Source organism: Ursus arctos, unplaced genomic scaffold (assembly GCF_023065955.2).
Source record: "Ursus arctos isolate Adak ecotype North America unplaced genomic scaffold, UrsArc2.0 scaffold_3, whole genome shotgun sequence".
Classification (NCBI taxonomy): Eukaryota; Metazoa; Chordata; class Mammalia; order Carnivora; family Ursidae; genus Ursus; species Ursus arctos.
In genome coordinates, this window is record NW_026622985.1 from 42,240,845 (window position 1) to 42,258,745 (window position 17,901).

Below are 17,901 nucleotides of genomic sequence, written 5' to 3' on the forward strand. Positions count from 1 at the left end.
AAGATGAATACAGGGGCAAGAGAAATGGCAGAAATGGAAGAGAGACAAGAAACAATGTCATAACTAAAAACAAAATTCTTCTAACAATGTTCTCCAAAAGCCTTTAAAATCTGAAAAATAAGATTGCCCACAGTCAGAGGACCCCCAGATACTCAAAAGTGTGTTATTTCTTTATTTTATGGATTCAGGAAGTCATGGGAGAAAATCAGCCCTGAAAACAACACAACAACTTTATTTGCTTCCCTTCCTTGCTTTATTTCTATAGTTTTCTGAAGACTAATAATGCAAAATGCTATCACCTCCCCGGCCATTTAGTTTCTAGAGCTATGACGCTAAAGGGTAAGCATGCATATAAATTAATGCTATAGAACATGAATTTCTATTTGTAAATTTCACTAGAATTTGACTATTATTCCAGTAATTTGCTGAGGCCAGGAAAAGATCTTGAGTAACTTTGCCTACTCAGAATTAAGTCCAATGTTATAAAATAAACATAGTTTTGATATTATAATGAAATTACTTCTTCATAATAGCTACTTACATATATATCTAAGTGTTCATTTAGTAATAAAGGTATAAACAAAGGAAAATCACATATCTTCAGTTCTTAATTAAAAAGCAAGGTAAAAATTACTTCCAAATGTAACTACTAAGGAAAAATAGAAAGGTGTGTGTGTGTGTGTTCAGTAGTACTAGTAGTAATAGCAGCAATAGCAGCAGCAGTAGTATTGATAAGCCAGTGACTACAGTGACAGATTTCACATCCTAAATGGATATGGCCAGATAAAACCTCAAAACCAAATATCAATCTTCTATGTCAAACCTTGCAAATAAGAATTATTAACTGGTATGTTTTAAACACTGTGCCATTCACTGTGCTAAACATCATAATTTTAGTATGTCATTCGACTGTCATAAAATCCATATGGTGACACTGGAAGGGAAAAGTTAACAGCTGTATCTGTGGCTTTTTCCGTACCTTTAGGGATGCCTGAGATACTAATATAGTTCAAAAAATTTGTAGAAAAATAGGACACCAGGTAGAAGATAAATGAGAATCCAGCCAAGAACTATATATTGAACCAAGCACTTGCTTTATTGTCCAGAGCAAGTAATGAATAATCTACTTTTTTAAAGATTGGAGTTAATGATGAGCACCTGAGGCAACTATGGGCTAATTAAGAAAAAAGTGAAAGAGATTGCTCGGCTGATTACTCCCCTAAGTCTAGGTTGTCTAGCATCTTATCTCATGACTACATTGTCCCAAGTATGGAATGACTGGCACACCAAAAGCAATGCACATTAATCATGCAGAATAATAGCCTCTGCTATGATGTTGCTTTGTGTGCTATGTTATTCCCTTGGTGCTGGTTAAAAGGTACTGTATCTCATGAACTTGATGGCAGAAGACCTATCCACAGAGACCTGGTGGGCCAGAAAGGACTGCCATGATATATTCAGGGTACTAAATGAGAAAAATATTCACCCAAGAATACTTTATCCAGCAAGAGAGAGAGAAGAGAGAGCCCAAAAGTAACATAGACCTGAAAGGAACAGAGACAATATACAGAAACAGTAACTCTACAGGCAGTACAATGGCACTAAATTCCTATCTTTCAATAGTTACTCTGAATGTAAATAGGATAAACGCCCCAATCAAAAGACACTCATACAGGAATTCAGCAAAGTGGCAGGATATAAAATCAACGCACAGAAATCAGTTGCACTCCTATACAGAAGAAAGAGAAACTAAGGAGTTGATTCCATTTACAATTGCACCCAAAACATAAGATACCTAGGAATAAACCTAACCAAAGAGGCAAAGGATCTGTACTCAGAAAACTATAGAACATTCATGAAAGAAATTGAGGAAGACAAAAAGAAATGGAAAAATGTTCCATGCTCATGGACTGGAAGAACAAATATTGTTAAAGTGTCTACGCTACCTAGAGCAATCTATACATTCAATGCAATACCTATCAAAATACCATCAACTTTTTTCACAGAGCTGGAACAAATAATCCTAAAATATGTATGGAACCAGAAAAAAACCTGAATAGCCAAAGGAATGTTGAAAAAGAAAACCATAATTGGAGGCATCACAATTCTGGACTTCAAGCTCTATTACAAAGCTGTAATCATCTAGACAGTATGGTATTGGCATAAAAACAGACACATAGATCAATGGAATTCCCTTTCTCAGAATAGAAAACCCAGAAATGGACCCTCAATTCTATGGTCAACTAATCTTTGACAAAGCAGAAAAGAATATCCAACGGAAAAAAGAAGATCTCTTCAACAAATGGTGTTGGGAAAATTGGACAGTCACATGCAGAAGAATTAAACTGGACCACTTTCTTTTTTTCTTTTTTTTTTTTTTTAAGATTTTTATTTATTTATTTATTTGACAGAGAGACAGCCAGCGAGACAGGAACACAAGCAGGGGGAGTGGGAGAGGAAGAAGCAGGCTCCCAGCAGAACAGGGAGCCCAATGCGGGGCTCAATCGCAGGACCCTGGGATCACACCCTGAGCTGAAGGCACATGCTTAACACCTGAGCCACCCAGGCGCCCCTAAACTGGACCACTTTCTTACAACATACACAAAAATAGGGACGCCTGGATGGCTCAGTTCATTAAGTGTCAGTCTTAGGCTCAGGTTGTGATCCCAGGGTGCCAGGATTGAGTCCCACATTGGGCTCCTTGTGCAGCAGGGAGCCTGCTTCTCCCTCTGCCTGCTCTGCCTGCTACAACCCCTGCTTGTGCTCTCTCTCTCTGACAAAAAAAAATAAAATAAAATCTTTCAAAATAAAATACACAAAAATGAGTTCAAAATGGATGAAAGACCTAAATGTGAGACAGGAATCCATCAAAATCCTAGAGAAGAATACAGGCAGCAACCTTTGTGACCTCAGCCACAGCACAAGGAAAACAAAGGCAAAAATGAACTATTGGGACTTCATCAAGATAAAAAGCTTTTGCACAACAAAGGAAACAGTTAACAAAACCAAAAGACTACTGGCAGAATGGGAGAAGATATTTGCAAACGTCTTATCAGATAAAGGGCTAGTATCCAAAATCTATAAAGACCTTATCAAACTCAACACCCAAAAAACAAGTAATCCAATCAAGAAATGGGCAGAAGACATGAACAGACATTCCTTCAAATAAGACATACAAATGGCCAACAGACACATGAAAAAATGCTCCACATCACTTGTCATCAGGGAAATACAAATCAAAACCACAATGAGACACCACCTCACACCTGTCAGAATGGCTAAAATTAACCCCTCAGGAAATGACAGATGCTGGCAAGGATGTGGAGAAAGTGGAACCCTCTTACACTGTTGGTGGGAATGCAAGCTGGTGCAGCCACTCTGGAAAACACTATGGAGGTATCTCAAAAAGTTGAAAATTGAACTACCCTTTGACCCAGAAATTGAACTACTAGGGATCTACCCCAAGATGCAAATGTAGTGATTCGAAGTGGCACCTGCATCCCAATGCTTATAGCAACAATGTCCACAATAGCCAAACTGTGGAAAGAGCCCAGATGTCCATCGACAGATGAATGGATAAAGAAGAGTGGTATCTATATACAATGTAATATTACTCAGCCATCAAAAAAGAAAAAAGAAGTCTTGCCATTTGCAGAGATGTGAAGAGAACTAGAGGGTATTATGTTAAACGAAATAAATCAATCAGAGAAAGACAATCATCATATGACCTCACTCATATGTGGAATTTAAGAAACAAAACAGAAGATCATAGGGGAAGAGAGGAAAAAACAAAACAAGACAAAATCAGAGAGGGAGACAAACCATAAGAGACTCTTAATCATAGGAAACAAACTGAGGTTTGCTGGAGGGGATGGTGATGGACAACAAACTGAGGTTTCTTGGGTGATGGACATTAAGGAGGGCATGTAATGTAATGAGCACTGGGTTTTATATAAGACTGATGAATCACTGACCTCTACCTCTGAAACTAACAAAACATTATATGCTAATTAATTGAATTTAAATTTAAAAATATTTAAAAAAATAAAAATAGGATAATAAAAATAAAACTCTTAATATAAAGAAAAAGAATGATCTTTTTAAAAATATCAGATGTTTTGTTGATATTGCTTCCTGCCATCTTACCAGTCAAGTTATAGGACTCTCTATTGTTAGTTACTAATGACTTCCTCACACTACTGCTTTTGATAGTTGATATATAATCTAATTATATTCTCAATGGATAAAATTCATCATTGTACTGTGAGAAATCTCTCTGATATCAAGTATATCTCCCTGCTGGTCTCTCTGACTTATTTCCTTTTACTATTCAAGTTATCACTTAAGTCATATTTTCCTTGAATTTCTCCCTAGGATCATAGGAGAAGTGCCAATTTTTTAAACTTATTTAAATATGAATAACTATTTTGCTTCTTTCTTCCAAAATGCAACAAAACATCAGTCTATTATTTTTAAGTTTCTTACTTGATATTGGTATTATTTGCCCAAATACTCTTTGCATGACTGTTCCCTTCCATGTTATCATAAACTACAACTACCTTAGGGTAGGAACTATATCTGCCAACATCTTCCTCTGTGACCTAGATAACATACTTGTTTGACAGTAATAAGTATTACAATAAAAGATCATTAATGCACATGAGTGGTATGTAGAGCTTTTCTATATAAATAAATGGACATTTACTAAACTCAACTTAGATTATCATTTTTATAGAATGTCCAAACAGAAAGCTGAAATTTATGAATCTGGATTTATATTAGAGCGTACATGAAAGGGAAATTTCATCTAAGTTCCAATTTCATATTAGCCCTAGGTATAGAAAACTTTATTCCCTTTTGCTATTACTTTTAAGAAAGGGATAAATTTTACTACAAAACCTACACAAACTTAATCATGAGAAGAAAAGGAGTTAGTTTATCTTCTATCCTAACCTTAAAATAAAAATGGAAAGACCTGGCTCTGCTTTTTATAAAATCTGACAGGAAAATCCCCACTTTTCATTTTTGTGGGCCCAATTTATAACTGTTCTTTGCATTTTACTGTGTTAACCTTTTAAAGTTCTTCTATTCTCCAAATTCCAGAAGCACAATTATCCCTTGAACATCTCAATGGATCACATCTGGTTTCTATAGAATACATAAGGCATGTTGTCAATGATGACAGGATACTTTCTGGAAATATTTACAAATAAAGAAAATTTTCAAAGGTTATATATTATGGATGATAAAGATTTTATTCTAACAAAAATTACTATTTTCATTCTAAAAATGAGGCAATACAGACTCACTAATGTTATATATTATGCCCACTAGCCTATCCAATAATTATATTCACTAAAAATTCTATTGTCTTTCCATAGTTTATTGTACCATTGTTCTTTTTATATATCTAATTGAATTTATATATTTTATAAATATAACTTAAAATATACATAGTGTGTATATAATATATATTACATATGTATATATAATTTTATTTTTTGGTAAACTATGGAAAGTGGTATCCTCATCCATTTAGGCTGCTAGCATAAAAACACCATAGTCCAAGTGACTTAAAGAAAAAACATTTCTTTCTCACTGTTCTGGAGGTTGGGAAGGCCAAGATCAAGATGCCAAAAGATTTGGTGTCTAGTGAAAGCATGTTTCCTAGTCCACAGAAACCCATCTTCTTACTGGGTCCTCATGTAGTAGAACTGACCAGGAACACTCTGAAGGCACTGACCCAGTTCATGAGGGCTCCACCCTCGTAACGTAATCACCTTCCAAAAGTCCCACATCCAAATACCATCACACTGGGGATTAGGTTTCAGCATATGAATTTGAGAGGGACACAAACATTGTCTGTAGCAGTAAATTATTGAAAGTATAATTATTCTTCTTAAAGATTTAATTTATTTATTTATTTATTTATTTATTTATTTATTTGAGAGGGAGTGAGAAAGAGAGAGCATGAGAGGGGGGAGCTGAGCAGGGAGCCTGATGCAGGACTTGATCCTGGGACTCAGAACATGACCTGAGATGAAGGCAGACTCTTAACTGACTGAGCCACCCAGATGCCCTGAAAGTAAAATTACTTTTTTAAAGTGTTGAAGTTTTCATACTTTGTCAATATGAACTTCTTACAAACCTTGTAAGGAATCTATTATAATTCCACTTTAATAGAAGATAAAAGTGTAACTGAGAGAAGTTAGTGAATACCACAGCATAGATTTGAACCAAGTCCACGTGATTTTAGAGCTTATTATATTTTATTTACAATACATATTTTTTTAATTGTTATTATGGGGCACCTAGGTGGCTCAGTCGGTTGAGCATCTGACTCTTGGTTTCAGCTCAGGTCATGATCTCAGGTTCACGAGATCAAATCTATTTCTGGGTCCAAGCTGAGTGTGGAGTCTGCTTGAGATTCTCTATCTCTCCTTCTCCTTTTGCCCCTCCCTCCCCCCACATGTGCACATGCTCTTTCTCTCTCTAAAATAAAATAAATAAGATCTTTAAAAATAAACTGTTATTATTAAAGTAATTTATTATAAAAATATTAATGTCAATAAAACTATCACACAGAGATAACACCTGTTCATATTTACATTATACCTGTTTATAGTCAATGACTATAAACCCTTGCAGTTATATTTATACATACACATATATATTGATATAATATATGATTATGATACCTAATATTGACATATCTTTCTATTTATATATATTCATAGGCAAATGTGTTATAGTCACATAAAATTTTACACATTTTTGTATATCCAATATTATATTCTACTTTTCAATTTACAAGTTAGTGAGCTTTTCCTTTTTTTTTTTTTTAATTTAAATTCCACTTAGTTAACATATAGTGTTGTATTGGTTTCAGGAGTAGAATTTAGTAAGGGTACCTGGGTGACTCAGTTGGTTAAGCATCTGCCTTCATCTCAGGTCATGATCCAAGGATCCCGGGATAGAGCTCCCAGTCGAGTTCCCTGCTCAGTGGGGAGTCTGCTTCTCCTTCTCCCTCTGCCTGCCACTCCCCCTGCTTGTGCTCTCTCAAATAAATAAAATCTTTTTTTAAAAAAAGGAGTAGAATTTAGTGATTCATCACTTACATACAACACCTAGTGTTCATCACAAGTACCCTCCTTAATACCTATCACCCCATTACCCCGTCCCCTCACCCACCTTCCCTTCAGCAACCTTCAGTCTGTTCTCTATAGTTAAGAGTCTCTTATGGTTTGCCTTCCTCTCTGTTTTTATCTTACTTTAATTTTCCTTCCCTTCCCATATGTTCATCTGTTTTGTCTCTTAAATTCCATGTATGAGTGAAATCATAAGATATTTATCTTTCTCTGACTGACTTATTTTACTTAACATAATACACTCTAGCTCCATCCATAATACAGTCTAGCTCCGTCCAAAGTGAACATGTTGCAAATGGCAAGATTTCATTATTTTTGATTGCTGAGTAATATTCTATTATATGTATATATTACTTCTTTATCCATTCATCAGTTGATGGATATTTGGGCGTTTTCCATAATTTGACTATTGTTAATAGTGCTGCTATAAATATTGGGGTGTATGTGCCCTTTTGAATCGGCATTTTTGCGTCCTTTGGATAAATCCCTCATAGTGTAATTTTTAACTTTTTGAGGAATCTCCATACTTTCCCAGAGTGGCTATACCAGTTTGCATTCCCATCAACAGTGCAAAAGGGTTTCCCTTTCTCCACATTCTCCCCAACATGTTGTTTTCTGAGTTGTTGGTGTCTCATTGTGGTTTTGATTTGTATTTCCCTGATGATGAGTGATGAACATCTTTTCATGTATCTGTTAGCCATCTGGATGTCTTCTTTGGAAAAGTGTCTATTCATGTCTTCTGCCCATTTCTTTCTTTTTTTTAAGATTTTATTTATTTATTTGTGAGAGAGACTTCCAGTACTATGTTGAACAACAGTGGTGAGAGTGGACATCCCTGTCATGTTCCTGACCTTAGGGAAAAATTGTCCCCACCGAGGATGAGGGCTTCTTTCAAGCTCCGCCTAGTATTTTTATGACTATTGTTCTAAATTCTTTTTTTTTTTTAAGATTTTATTTATTTATTCGACAGAAAGAGAGACAGCCAGCGAGAGAGGGAACACAAGCAGGGGGAGTGGGAGAGGAAGAAGCAGGCTCATAGCGGAAAAGCCCGATGTGGGGCTCGATCCCAGAACGCTGGGATCACGCCCTGAGCCGAAGGCAGACGCTTAACCGCTGCGCCACCCAGGCGCCCCTGTTGTTCTAAATTCTTATTTAGATATATTGCTTGTATCTGTTTTGAGCAAATTCCTGGAGGTGATTTCTTCTTGATCTTTCTTTTGGGGAGAATTTCTCTGTCTTCTCATTATGTCTAGGTTTCTGTCCTCTGTGTGTTATAAAACCTTGTTATGTTTCCTGCTCCTGAGAGTGATACTATATTAAGAAGGTGTCCTACACTGTCCAGGGACTGGTGCATCAGGAGGTGTTTCTGGTGTATGCTGTGTGCACTCTGCTGTTGTGTTTTGGCTCCTCTTTCCCACAGGCCTGTCCTCTGCAGAATTCCTCCTTGCTTGCAGTGGGGAGTGTTTGGACCTTTAACTATGTGTGCTTTGATTTGTTTATTAAGCTAAGCCTATAGATAGAAAGAAAGAAAGAAAGAAAGAAAGAAAGAAAGAAAGAAAGGAAGGAAGGAAGGAAGGAAGGAAGGAAGAAAGAGAGAAAGAAAAATCCTGAACCAAGGAAAGAGGAAAGGAAACGGAACAAAAAGCAGACAAACCATCGCAAAAACTATAAACCTGGTTCCAAAAGAAAAAGAAAGAAGAGAAGAAAGGAAGAAAAAAAAAAGCTTCATCCAAAAATGAGAAAAAGAAACAAACAATTGAATAAAAAACTACAAGCCTGATTCCCAAGAAAAAAGGGAAAAAAGTTTTAAATTATAAATAAATTAATAAATAAAAAATAAAAAAGGTAAAGGATTAAAAACGAAACAAACAAATACCCAGAAACTGAAGCTGACACTTTGGAGCACTCTGCGATCTGTAGTGCTGGTGCATGTGGAGGGCCTATGCTGGTCTTCTGAGGGAGAAGCTCGCTATGCTGGCTTACAGTCAGACCTGCCCTTGTAAAGATGGCCCTGAGGGCTCAGGGGGGGTGCAATTTGGTGTAAGCAGCTCCAGCCTCCACTTGAGGCACTGTGTTTCTCTCTGAAGTCCCATTTTGCTTGTGGGCTCAGGGGTGGAAGATGCTGTCACCCTGCTCTCTCCTCCCCAGGGAGGGGAACTCTTGGCCACCACTGTTCAGGAGGCTTTCATAGAAAAGTGAACAATATCCTTTTCTGTGTCCCAGGCTTTCATCAGATCCCTGCCCTCAACCTGTCTGTGCCTGGCCATGAATACACCCTGCACCACACTTCTGTGTTTTTAATCTCTGCTGGCGGAGATAAATCTAAGTACCCTGCAAGGATGGGACCCACTCCCCTCCCTAAGAGGAGAGCCTCACAGCCCTGAGCCCAGCATGCTTATGTCCCAGAAAAGCAGTTGCACACCTGCACAAGTGCCTGGAGTCTATGTCGAAGCACAGCTAAAAGCTGTGACCTGGTTATTTGCCCTCTACACACGCCCCTGTTCTCTGCTGTTGAACGGCTGCTCAATGCCACCGTCAGGTCTTTTGTATTTGGAGAGACAATATGCCCTCTTCCAAATGTACTCCAGGAAGGGGAATATTCTCTCCCATGCTACCCAGGGGATCCCCACACCATGGCGCCTTGCATCACCCTTACACGCCACTCTCTCTCCTGCTCTCTTCCTCTCTCCCTGACTTCTCTCTACAAAAAGAAATCCCACCCCTCTGTTGCACAGCAGTTTTTCTCTCCCCCAATTCATGTCTCCAAATCTCATAACTGACCCATTCTCTCCCTCCAATTGTGCAGATTGTTTTCTCAATCCTCAGATTGATTTCCTAGTTGTTCAAGATGATTTGATGTTGATCAAGCTGTGTTCCAGGGATGAGGCAAGCCGAGGGTCCCCCTACTACTCTGCCATCTTAACTCCTCTGGAAAACTTAGTGAGCTTTTTCATATATCATTAAATATTCTTCTCTCACATCACTTTTAGTGGTTATGTAATACTCTCATAATAATTTACAATGTAATAATGTTGTTAACTTAACAACTGATGGGGCACCTACACGGCTCAGTCAGTTAAGGGTCTGACTCTTGATTTTGGCTCAGGTCATGATCTCAGGGTCATAAGATCAAGCCCTGCGTTGGGCTCCATACTCAGGGGCGACTTTGCTTGAGATTCTCCCCCTCTCCCTCTGCACCTTCTCCAGCTTACATATTCTCTCTCTCTCTCAAATAAATAAATACTTGAAAAAAATAAACAATTTACAACTGGTGTTGTCAAATATTTCCATAATCCAACAACATGAAATTGGCCAAATAAATGGTTTCTCTTATTGGCTATGTTCATGGCTCTCCCACTACCATCAGCCTTCATTCATTACTCAACGCTGAGGAATTTGAATTTAGTTCTCTACCACTCAGTGGAAATTGCTTTTGCCAAAGCTACTTACACACTTCCTATTACTAAACTTAAGAACTGTGTGTCATTGTTCTTAACTGACCTTCAAGGGTGACACTTTAGACAACAACCTTTTTATTCCTCATATGGCTTCATATAAGCCAGATTTGGTTGTTTTCACCTAGCAATTTCTCCATCATATCTTTCATATCTCAGCATGAAAGCCACCTTCACAAGAAGGCCCTCCAGAAACATCCTCTCTAAATAGCCAGAACACTGTTTTACATCCTCAACACTGTTCATTCACCAACTCAGCCCAATTTGTTCTAAAATAAATAAATAAATAAATAGGTTTATTGCTTTGGTCGAGTCTTTTGGGTTTTCTATACAGGGTATCATGTCATCTGCAAATAGTGGAAGTTTTACTTCTTTCTTGCCAATTTAGATGCCTTTTATTTCTTTGTGTTGTCTGATTGCTGTGGCTAGGGCTTCCAGTACTATCTTGAATAACAGTGGTGAGAGTGGACATCCCTGTCTTGTTCCTGACCATCGTTTATTTGATAGATGGAAAACACCAAAGTCCAAAAAAATCTTCCTATTTTATTTAGCAATATAAACTTATCATACCTCACAATTCCTGGCCCTGCACACTGCGCTAAATAGTGAATGAAATTTTCCTTCCCCACTTTCCTCATGGGAGAGAAGGACTTTCTTTGAAACTTTATCAGTAAAGGGCATACTAGTCCTGTCTGACTCAAATTAATGCTGTAAACTTTCCATAATTCATGAAAAAATATTTTAAGGTGGTAGCATCAAAAAGAAAAGTGTGAAAAGAATCTACTCATGAAGTCCTTGTTTATAAAGACCATTTTAAACTCTTTGTCACTAACTGTATGATCATGAGCTATTTAGTCAACCTGTCCCAGGACAGATTTTGATCAGTTATTATAGACTTCTCACCTAGATTAATAGTTTGAGACTCTTCATTAAAAAAATAAAATGATGCTAAGGAAATGTCATAAATTCACACATGTTCTTTGTTTTCACCTTTAAAAGTAGATGATTCTATGATTCTTGAAATTCAATTATATGTCTCAAAAAAAGACAATTGCTATTACAACACTTTCACTCTTGAAGATTAATTACCTTCCTCTAGCTTTGCTCCTTCAGTGAAGAATTTCTTATAGCAGACATGAACTAGAGATACCATTGTCAGCATTTTTAAACTTTGAACTTAATTATATATCAGTTTTTTCATACTTCTTTCAAGCTATCACATGTTAGGTATTAAATGAATGTTTCTATGAATCCCTGCATATTTAAGTGTAGTTATTTAAGTTAAAGTTTCAGTCTTTTCTACTGATAAAAAATATGCTTGATTTTATTCTTAATCTTACAGAATTGATTGAAGCTCACTTCTTGGTTTAAAAATAGTCTACAATTTTTTTTAGTCTACAATTTTTCAATGTTGAATAGCTCCCACATGAAACTAAAAAACAAAACTGCAAGCTCTGTGCAACCCATAATTCATCCAGTTCCCCTTCAGATCTCCATTTTCTCTAATCCATACTGCCAGCAGTATAGATTGTATTCGAAACACCAACTAACCTCTTTATCAAGCTCATCACCTGGCAGCACTGCACAAGCTAGAAGCAGTCCTCAAATACATTTACTTAACCAAGGTTCATTCTTTCTTTTTTTTTTTTTAATGTAGCTATCATGTTCCTTTCAAAGATAGTGGTAGACTCCTAAAATCACTAAAATTCCTGAGATATTTGCATTAAATCACACACTGATAATCTTAAACATATTGTTGTCATGCATGGGTTTCTTTAAGAAGATAAGTAGATTGCAGCTGCAATAGGTTTTTTTCATTATTTTTTTCTGGGAATACATAATCATTTACATTATCTGAAAAATATTTAGTTAGTCACAGTACCACTTGTTAAAAAATTCTTGTCAATCAGTAAATAAGAGGAAACAGTTAAACCATAATCAATTACAGCTCTGTAAAAACAGTCATTCTATCCTGACAAGTAGCCAACACATATTCCGTATCATAATGATGTTCTCAGGGCATGAGGCTTAGTGGAGACTATTGAAGAATTACAAATCACAGTACTTGTTAAGATTTTGACTATTTAGATTTATAAAATATACCAAATCCAACAGATTAAATCCCACTTGGCCACTAGTTTCCATTGAAGTATTTATTATCTTTCTTATGCAGCTTCCCCATCTTTAAGTAAGTTTTCCAGTCTGAGGAAAACATTCTTAAGCTCCATACATCTTGAACAGCATGTTATTTATTGTATACACATTTGCTTGTTTGTCTATTCCTCTAGATGTTAAGCTTCTTGGGGGTAGGAACTATTTATTTCTTTTGTGAGCAAAGGTGAAGGTTAAAAAGCATAGTAATTACTATGAATCCTATATTTGTATAGGCTTTAATTTCACTCAGGCACTCCATTTAAGTTTGAACACATTTTGCTTTGCCACAAATTTCAATCCATTTCTTTCCACCAAAACTCATGCATAAATTTCAACATACTTGCCAACAAGAGAAATAAATGGTAAGGCAAATTTCCCTTCACATCTATTTAATATCTGTCCCTCCCTCTCCTTTATTAAAATGAGAGCAACCACATCATGAGTTGGTAAAGGGAAATAAAGATACCAACAAGTAAGTTTAAGTCATTTTTAACAAAGCTAACTATAGATTTGGACCAAGGTTTAATTGGATCATATAAGGCAGTATAGTTTATCACAAATTAATCTTCGCTTTTTAAATGTTTGTATCTTGACATCTAAAAGCAGTTATAATTATATATTAGTCTCTTAGTATTACTTTTATAATAAAAGCCTCCAAAAGAGGATTTGTCAAGCAGGAGGAATTGGCATCGTAGTTAATTTACTGTGGCATGTATTTTTATTCACTTGTTTATTAGGTAGATTTTTATCCTATTTTTAAGTAAGTTTTCCATAAAAAGATAATAAAGGTAATTTGAATATCGATAATTTAACACCTTGGGTTACTTAATATACATGGAATATCAAACAGGCTAATAGTGTGATATTATTTCTTTTAGAGTAGTCTGGTACTTCATATGTTCTAATTCCAACTGTGCTTAATCAGTACATTTCAAAAAATATGAATACTATAATTATTACAGTAAAGGAGACTTTAAAAATGAATATTAAAGTAAAAATAATATCTCTTAGTCATTTAAAAGTCACTTTCTTTTATTTATATTCCTTTCTTAACATGCCATAGCCATTGTATCTCTATTTTAATTTAACATGAGGAATCATTTTAAAAAATAACATATTTTCTATTTTTATAAATCAAAGAAGTTAGATAATATCACACATCAAATTCTCTTTATCCTTTGAATGAGGAGGACATAAAGGGCACCAGAAAGAATATTTATTGAGCATCTACTTTATGAAAGACCTTATACTCTAAGGATAAATACCACATTTTTATTCTCTTGGTTTAATTATTCCCATTCAATGATCTGTAACATAGTTGAGATGGCCATGTCCTCTACATCTTTCCCACTTGACGGCATCATCCCACTGTCCCCCCATCTAGCTCAGATCCCATTACCTGTTATTTCAAATAATCGCATCAATATCTTTCCCTGCAATCTTTGGCTTTTCCTCCTCCTCCTCTGCCAAGATCCCAGTAAGTATCCACTGTCTTCGAACTTGCTCCTAGGTTGCTGAGGTCTGCTAGGAAAAAATTACCAACAATAGTGAGGCAGCCTAAAATTTACAAATTTCACTGATGCCAATAACGCCTAACAGACTTCTGAGGGCATAACAAGTTAAAAAAAGGTGGGGGGGGAGGGGTAGAAAAAAGAAAACTAAACTGCTACTTAGTATATTTAGCTCTATGGAAGTTATGAGGTTGCCAAATCTTGAAAGCAAAATTTAATTTTATCATGAAAAGCTGATGTGCTTACTGGAGTTGAGAAATCAATCTATCAAGTGGCAAGATAATAAGCACAGATAGACTTTATGATGACTCACTCTCTGTTTGAAATTATAACTGGTTGCAGAAATTGCTCTTAAGCAACCCTCAATTTATTTTATTGGTGTAAATTGAACATGGTTTTCCCTTATGAACCCAATCTGCCCAAAACCAAATCTATTATTTCTCTCACTGTTTTCTTATTTAACCCAAGGGCACCTAATGTCATCATTCTGGCCCTACACATATGTTATATAGTTGAAGAGAGGACCCTGCCAATTTTTTTCTCATTAACCACTTACTGTCTCATTCACCCTACTGTTATTTGTGTAGCAGTGATAAGATTTAGCTCATCTGCTAGGTCCTTGTGCAGTAATTCTTTCCTGCCCTTATGTTAGAAAACTGAAGTTTTAAAAATTCATCCCCTCATAATTATAATGAATTCCTAAGCTCTTACAACAGTTGTATCTAAATCTAAACTTCTAAGTGTATGTTTTTATCATTTAGAATAATTCTTTCTTTGAAATCTATGGTTAAAGGATCTTCTTCTGTTTTCAATACATATTCTAAAGTTTATTTAATGTGTAGACCACCAAGCAGAAAATAAACAGATGTGTTTTTTATTGGCAAAGAACAGATGACTAAGATAAAAATTAGTAAGCCATTCTTCTACCTGTTACACCCATTGAATGCTTATGGGAAAAACATAGTCTGGATTGATGATTGACTTTTCTTTCTGATAACTTTAAAAAAAAATTATTTAGAAATTCAGTTCTATCATCTAATTGCCAAAATCAAGATTTAAAGGCTTAAATTAATACCTTTTCCACTGCTCATTCATGTTGATCATTTTCCTCTTACATGTGCATTTTCCCTATTCTCTCGCTTTTTAATTCGTTATATTTTTTATATCCTTTCCGCATTCCTCTCTCTTCCTCCTTCACTCCTCCACCCATCCCTCTCACCCCCCTTCTCTCTCTTTCTGTCTGTACACACACACACATACTGACCCATCCTCTAACAAGCCTTTAGTCCACCCACAAATATCTTTACCATCAGTCATCTCTTTTCCATGTCAATTACCACGAACATGGTTTAGATGTTCAATGACTCTTTTTTTTTTTAAGATTTTATTTATTTATTTGTCAGAGAGAGAGAGGCAGGCAGAGGGAAAAGCAGGCTCCCCACTGAGCAAGGAGGCCGATGCAGGGATCCTGATGCGGGACTTGAACCCAGGATGCTGGGATCACAACCTGAACCCAAGGCAGACGGCCAACTGACCAAGCCACGCAGGTGTCCCAAGCTGTTCAACGACTCTTAAGTGTAATAACCATTAAATGATTTCCTTCTCTAATCTAGTTATCTTTAGCTTTTGGAGAGTTTCAGATTCCTTCCAAAACATAATAGCTTTATATCCTCTAGCTTGAAAAATCCTATACACGCAAAATTCACCATGCAGTCTCTGATGATTAGCAGTTACAGAAGCCAGACCACAAGTATAAGTTTGAAAATTTGCTCTTCTTTCCCCCACTTCCAATCTACTCCTACCCCACTGCCACTTTCTCTAAATATATTGATGAATCATATTAATTTCCCCCCAAAATGTGTTCTATCCCACTATTGGTTGAATTAAATCTAAATCTTTATTCTGGACTCAAAGTTCTATAAGCTACAGCTTTTCTTCCAGTGAGACTCACCATTCCTGCGCTCTGTGAAGCCTATAGTCTAGCTCAAATTGATATGTACTAAATTTGCTCCCATATTGTCCTTCCTTTACTGATTTCTCTGCCTAAATGCTCTGTATACCAATTAAAATATACTAATTCCTAGGATCCAAAAAAAAAAAGAGATTCTGAATTAGTCAGTTTGGGGTACAGCATGGTCATTACCGGGTTTTAAAGCTTTCCATGTGTCTCCAATGTGTAGTAAAATTTCAAAACCACTGATGCAGATAATGTAATACCCTGATCCCTCAGTTCTTTCTCCATTCTAATAATTTTAGAAGACACAAAATTAGAAGAAGATATATATATAATTGATTTGGCAAAGTATTCACATCCATAATTATTAAAATTCCTGCAAATAAATGGGAAAATGGCAGGAAAAATTTTAAATGTGCAAAAGACTTGAACGGGCATTTCACTTAAGAGAATGCATTTATCTAAGTGATCAATGATAAAATAATGGGGTGGTCAAAATCATGAGTCACAGGGGCATGCAAATACAAACTACAAAAGATACTACACATTTAATATTGAATAAATAGTTTGACCACACAAAGTGGTGGCAAGCAGATACAGAACTGGTATTCTCTTATACTCCTCATATACATGTAAAATCATTTTAGAAAACTATTTGGCAGCATCTATTTTTATAAAATATTTTATTTATTTATATGAAAGAGAGAGAGAGCGTGCGTGCTCCAGCAGGGGGAGTGGGAGAAGCAGACTCCCCACTGAGCAGCGAGCCAGATGAGGGGCTCGGTCCCAGGATCCTGGGATCATGACCTGAGCCAAAGGCAGATGCTTAACTGACTGAGCCACTTAGATGCCCCTTTGACAGTATCTATTAAAGCTTAATAGAGCTGAATATATATATATATCCTTATGACCTGTTAGCAATTCTACCCTTAGGTATCATCACCCAAAATGATATTCAAGCACAGAAGACCGGTAAATACAGCACTATTCAAAATAGCCAAAAAAGTGGTAAACATATAAAATTTCCTTGTACATATGTGCAAAACCATGGACCAGTCTTTCAGACATAACTCTGAATGACAGAAGCCAGAGAAAAGAATGCACTCTGGGTGGTCTTATTTACATAAATTTAAGCTGGCCAAATTAAACTGTGGAAGTGGAAGCCAGCATAGTAGCGACTTTTGGATGGAGAGATGGAGGCAATGACTGAAAGGGACATAAGAGAGTCTTCTGGAATGTTGGGTAGTTTTCTGTATCTTGATTTGAATAATGGCTACACAGTGTGTTCACTTTGTAGAAAGTTCATTGAGCTATACACTTAACTAGATGTATGTTATAAAATATACCTCAGGGTGCCTGGGTGGCTCAGTCGTTAAGCGTCTGCCTTCCGCTTAGGGCGTGATCCCAGCGTTATGGGATCGAGCCCCACATCAGGCTCCTCCGCTATGAGCCTGCTTCTTCCTCTCCCACTCCCCCTGCTTGTGTTCCCTCTCTCACCGGCTGTCTCTATCTCTGTCAAATAAATAAATAAAATCTTTTTTTAAAAAAAATAAATAAATAAAATAAAATATACCTCAATTTGATGTTTTTAAATGGGAAAGACCTATATGTATTTACATGTCACCTAGGTAGAACTTTAAGATTTATTACTATATGAAGAAAAAGACATTTTTGTGTAA

At 36.3% G+C, this 17,901-nt stretch overlaps 1 protein-coding gene across 1 annotated transcript in view; it reads left to right on the forward strand.

Annotated features, from left to right (window-relative positions):
- The first annotated feature begins 326 nt into the window (after window positions 1-326).
- Window positions 327-17,901, forward strand: part of LOC113266828 (tubulin beta chain-like) — a 32,864-nt gene continuing 15,289 nt past the window's right edge. The window contains exon 1 of the mRNA XM_044389130.2: window positions 327-339. Within this exon, the coding sequence (XP_044245065.2) occupies window positions 327-339 (13 nt within the window). The remainder of the gene's footprint in view (window positions 340-17,901) is intronic.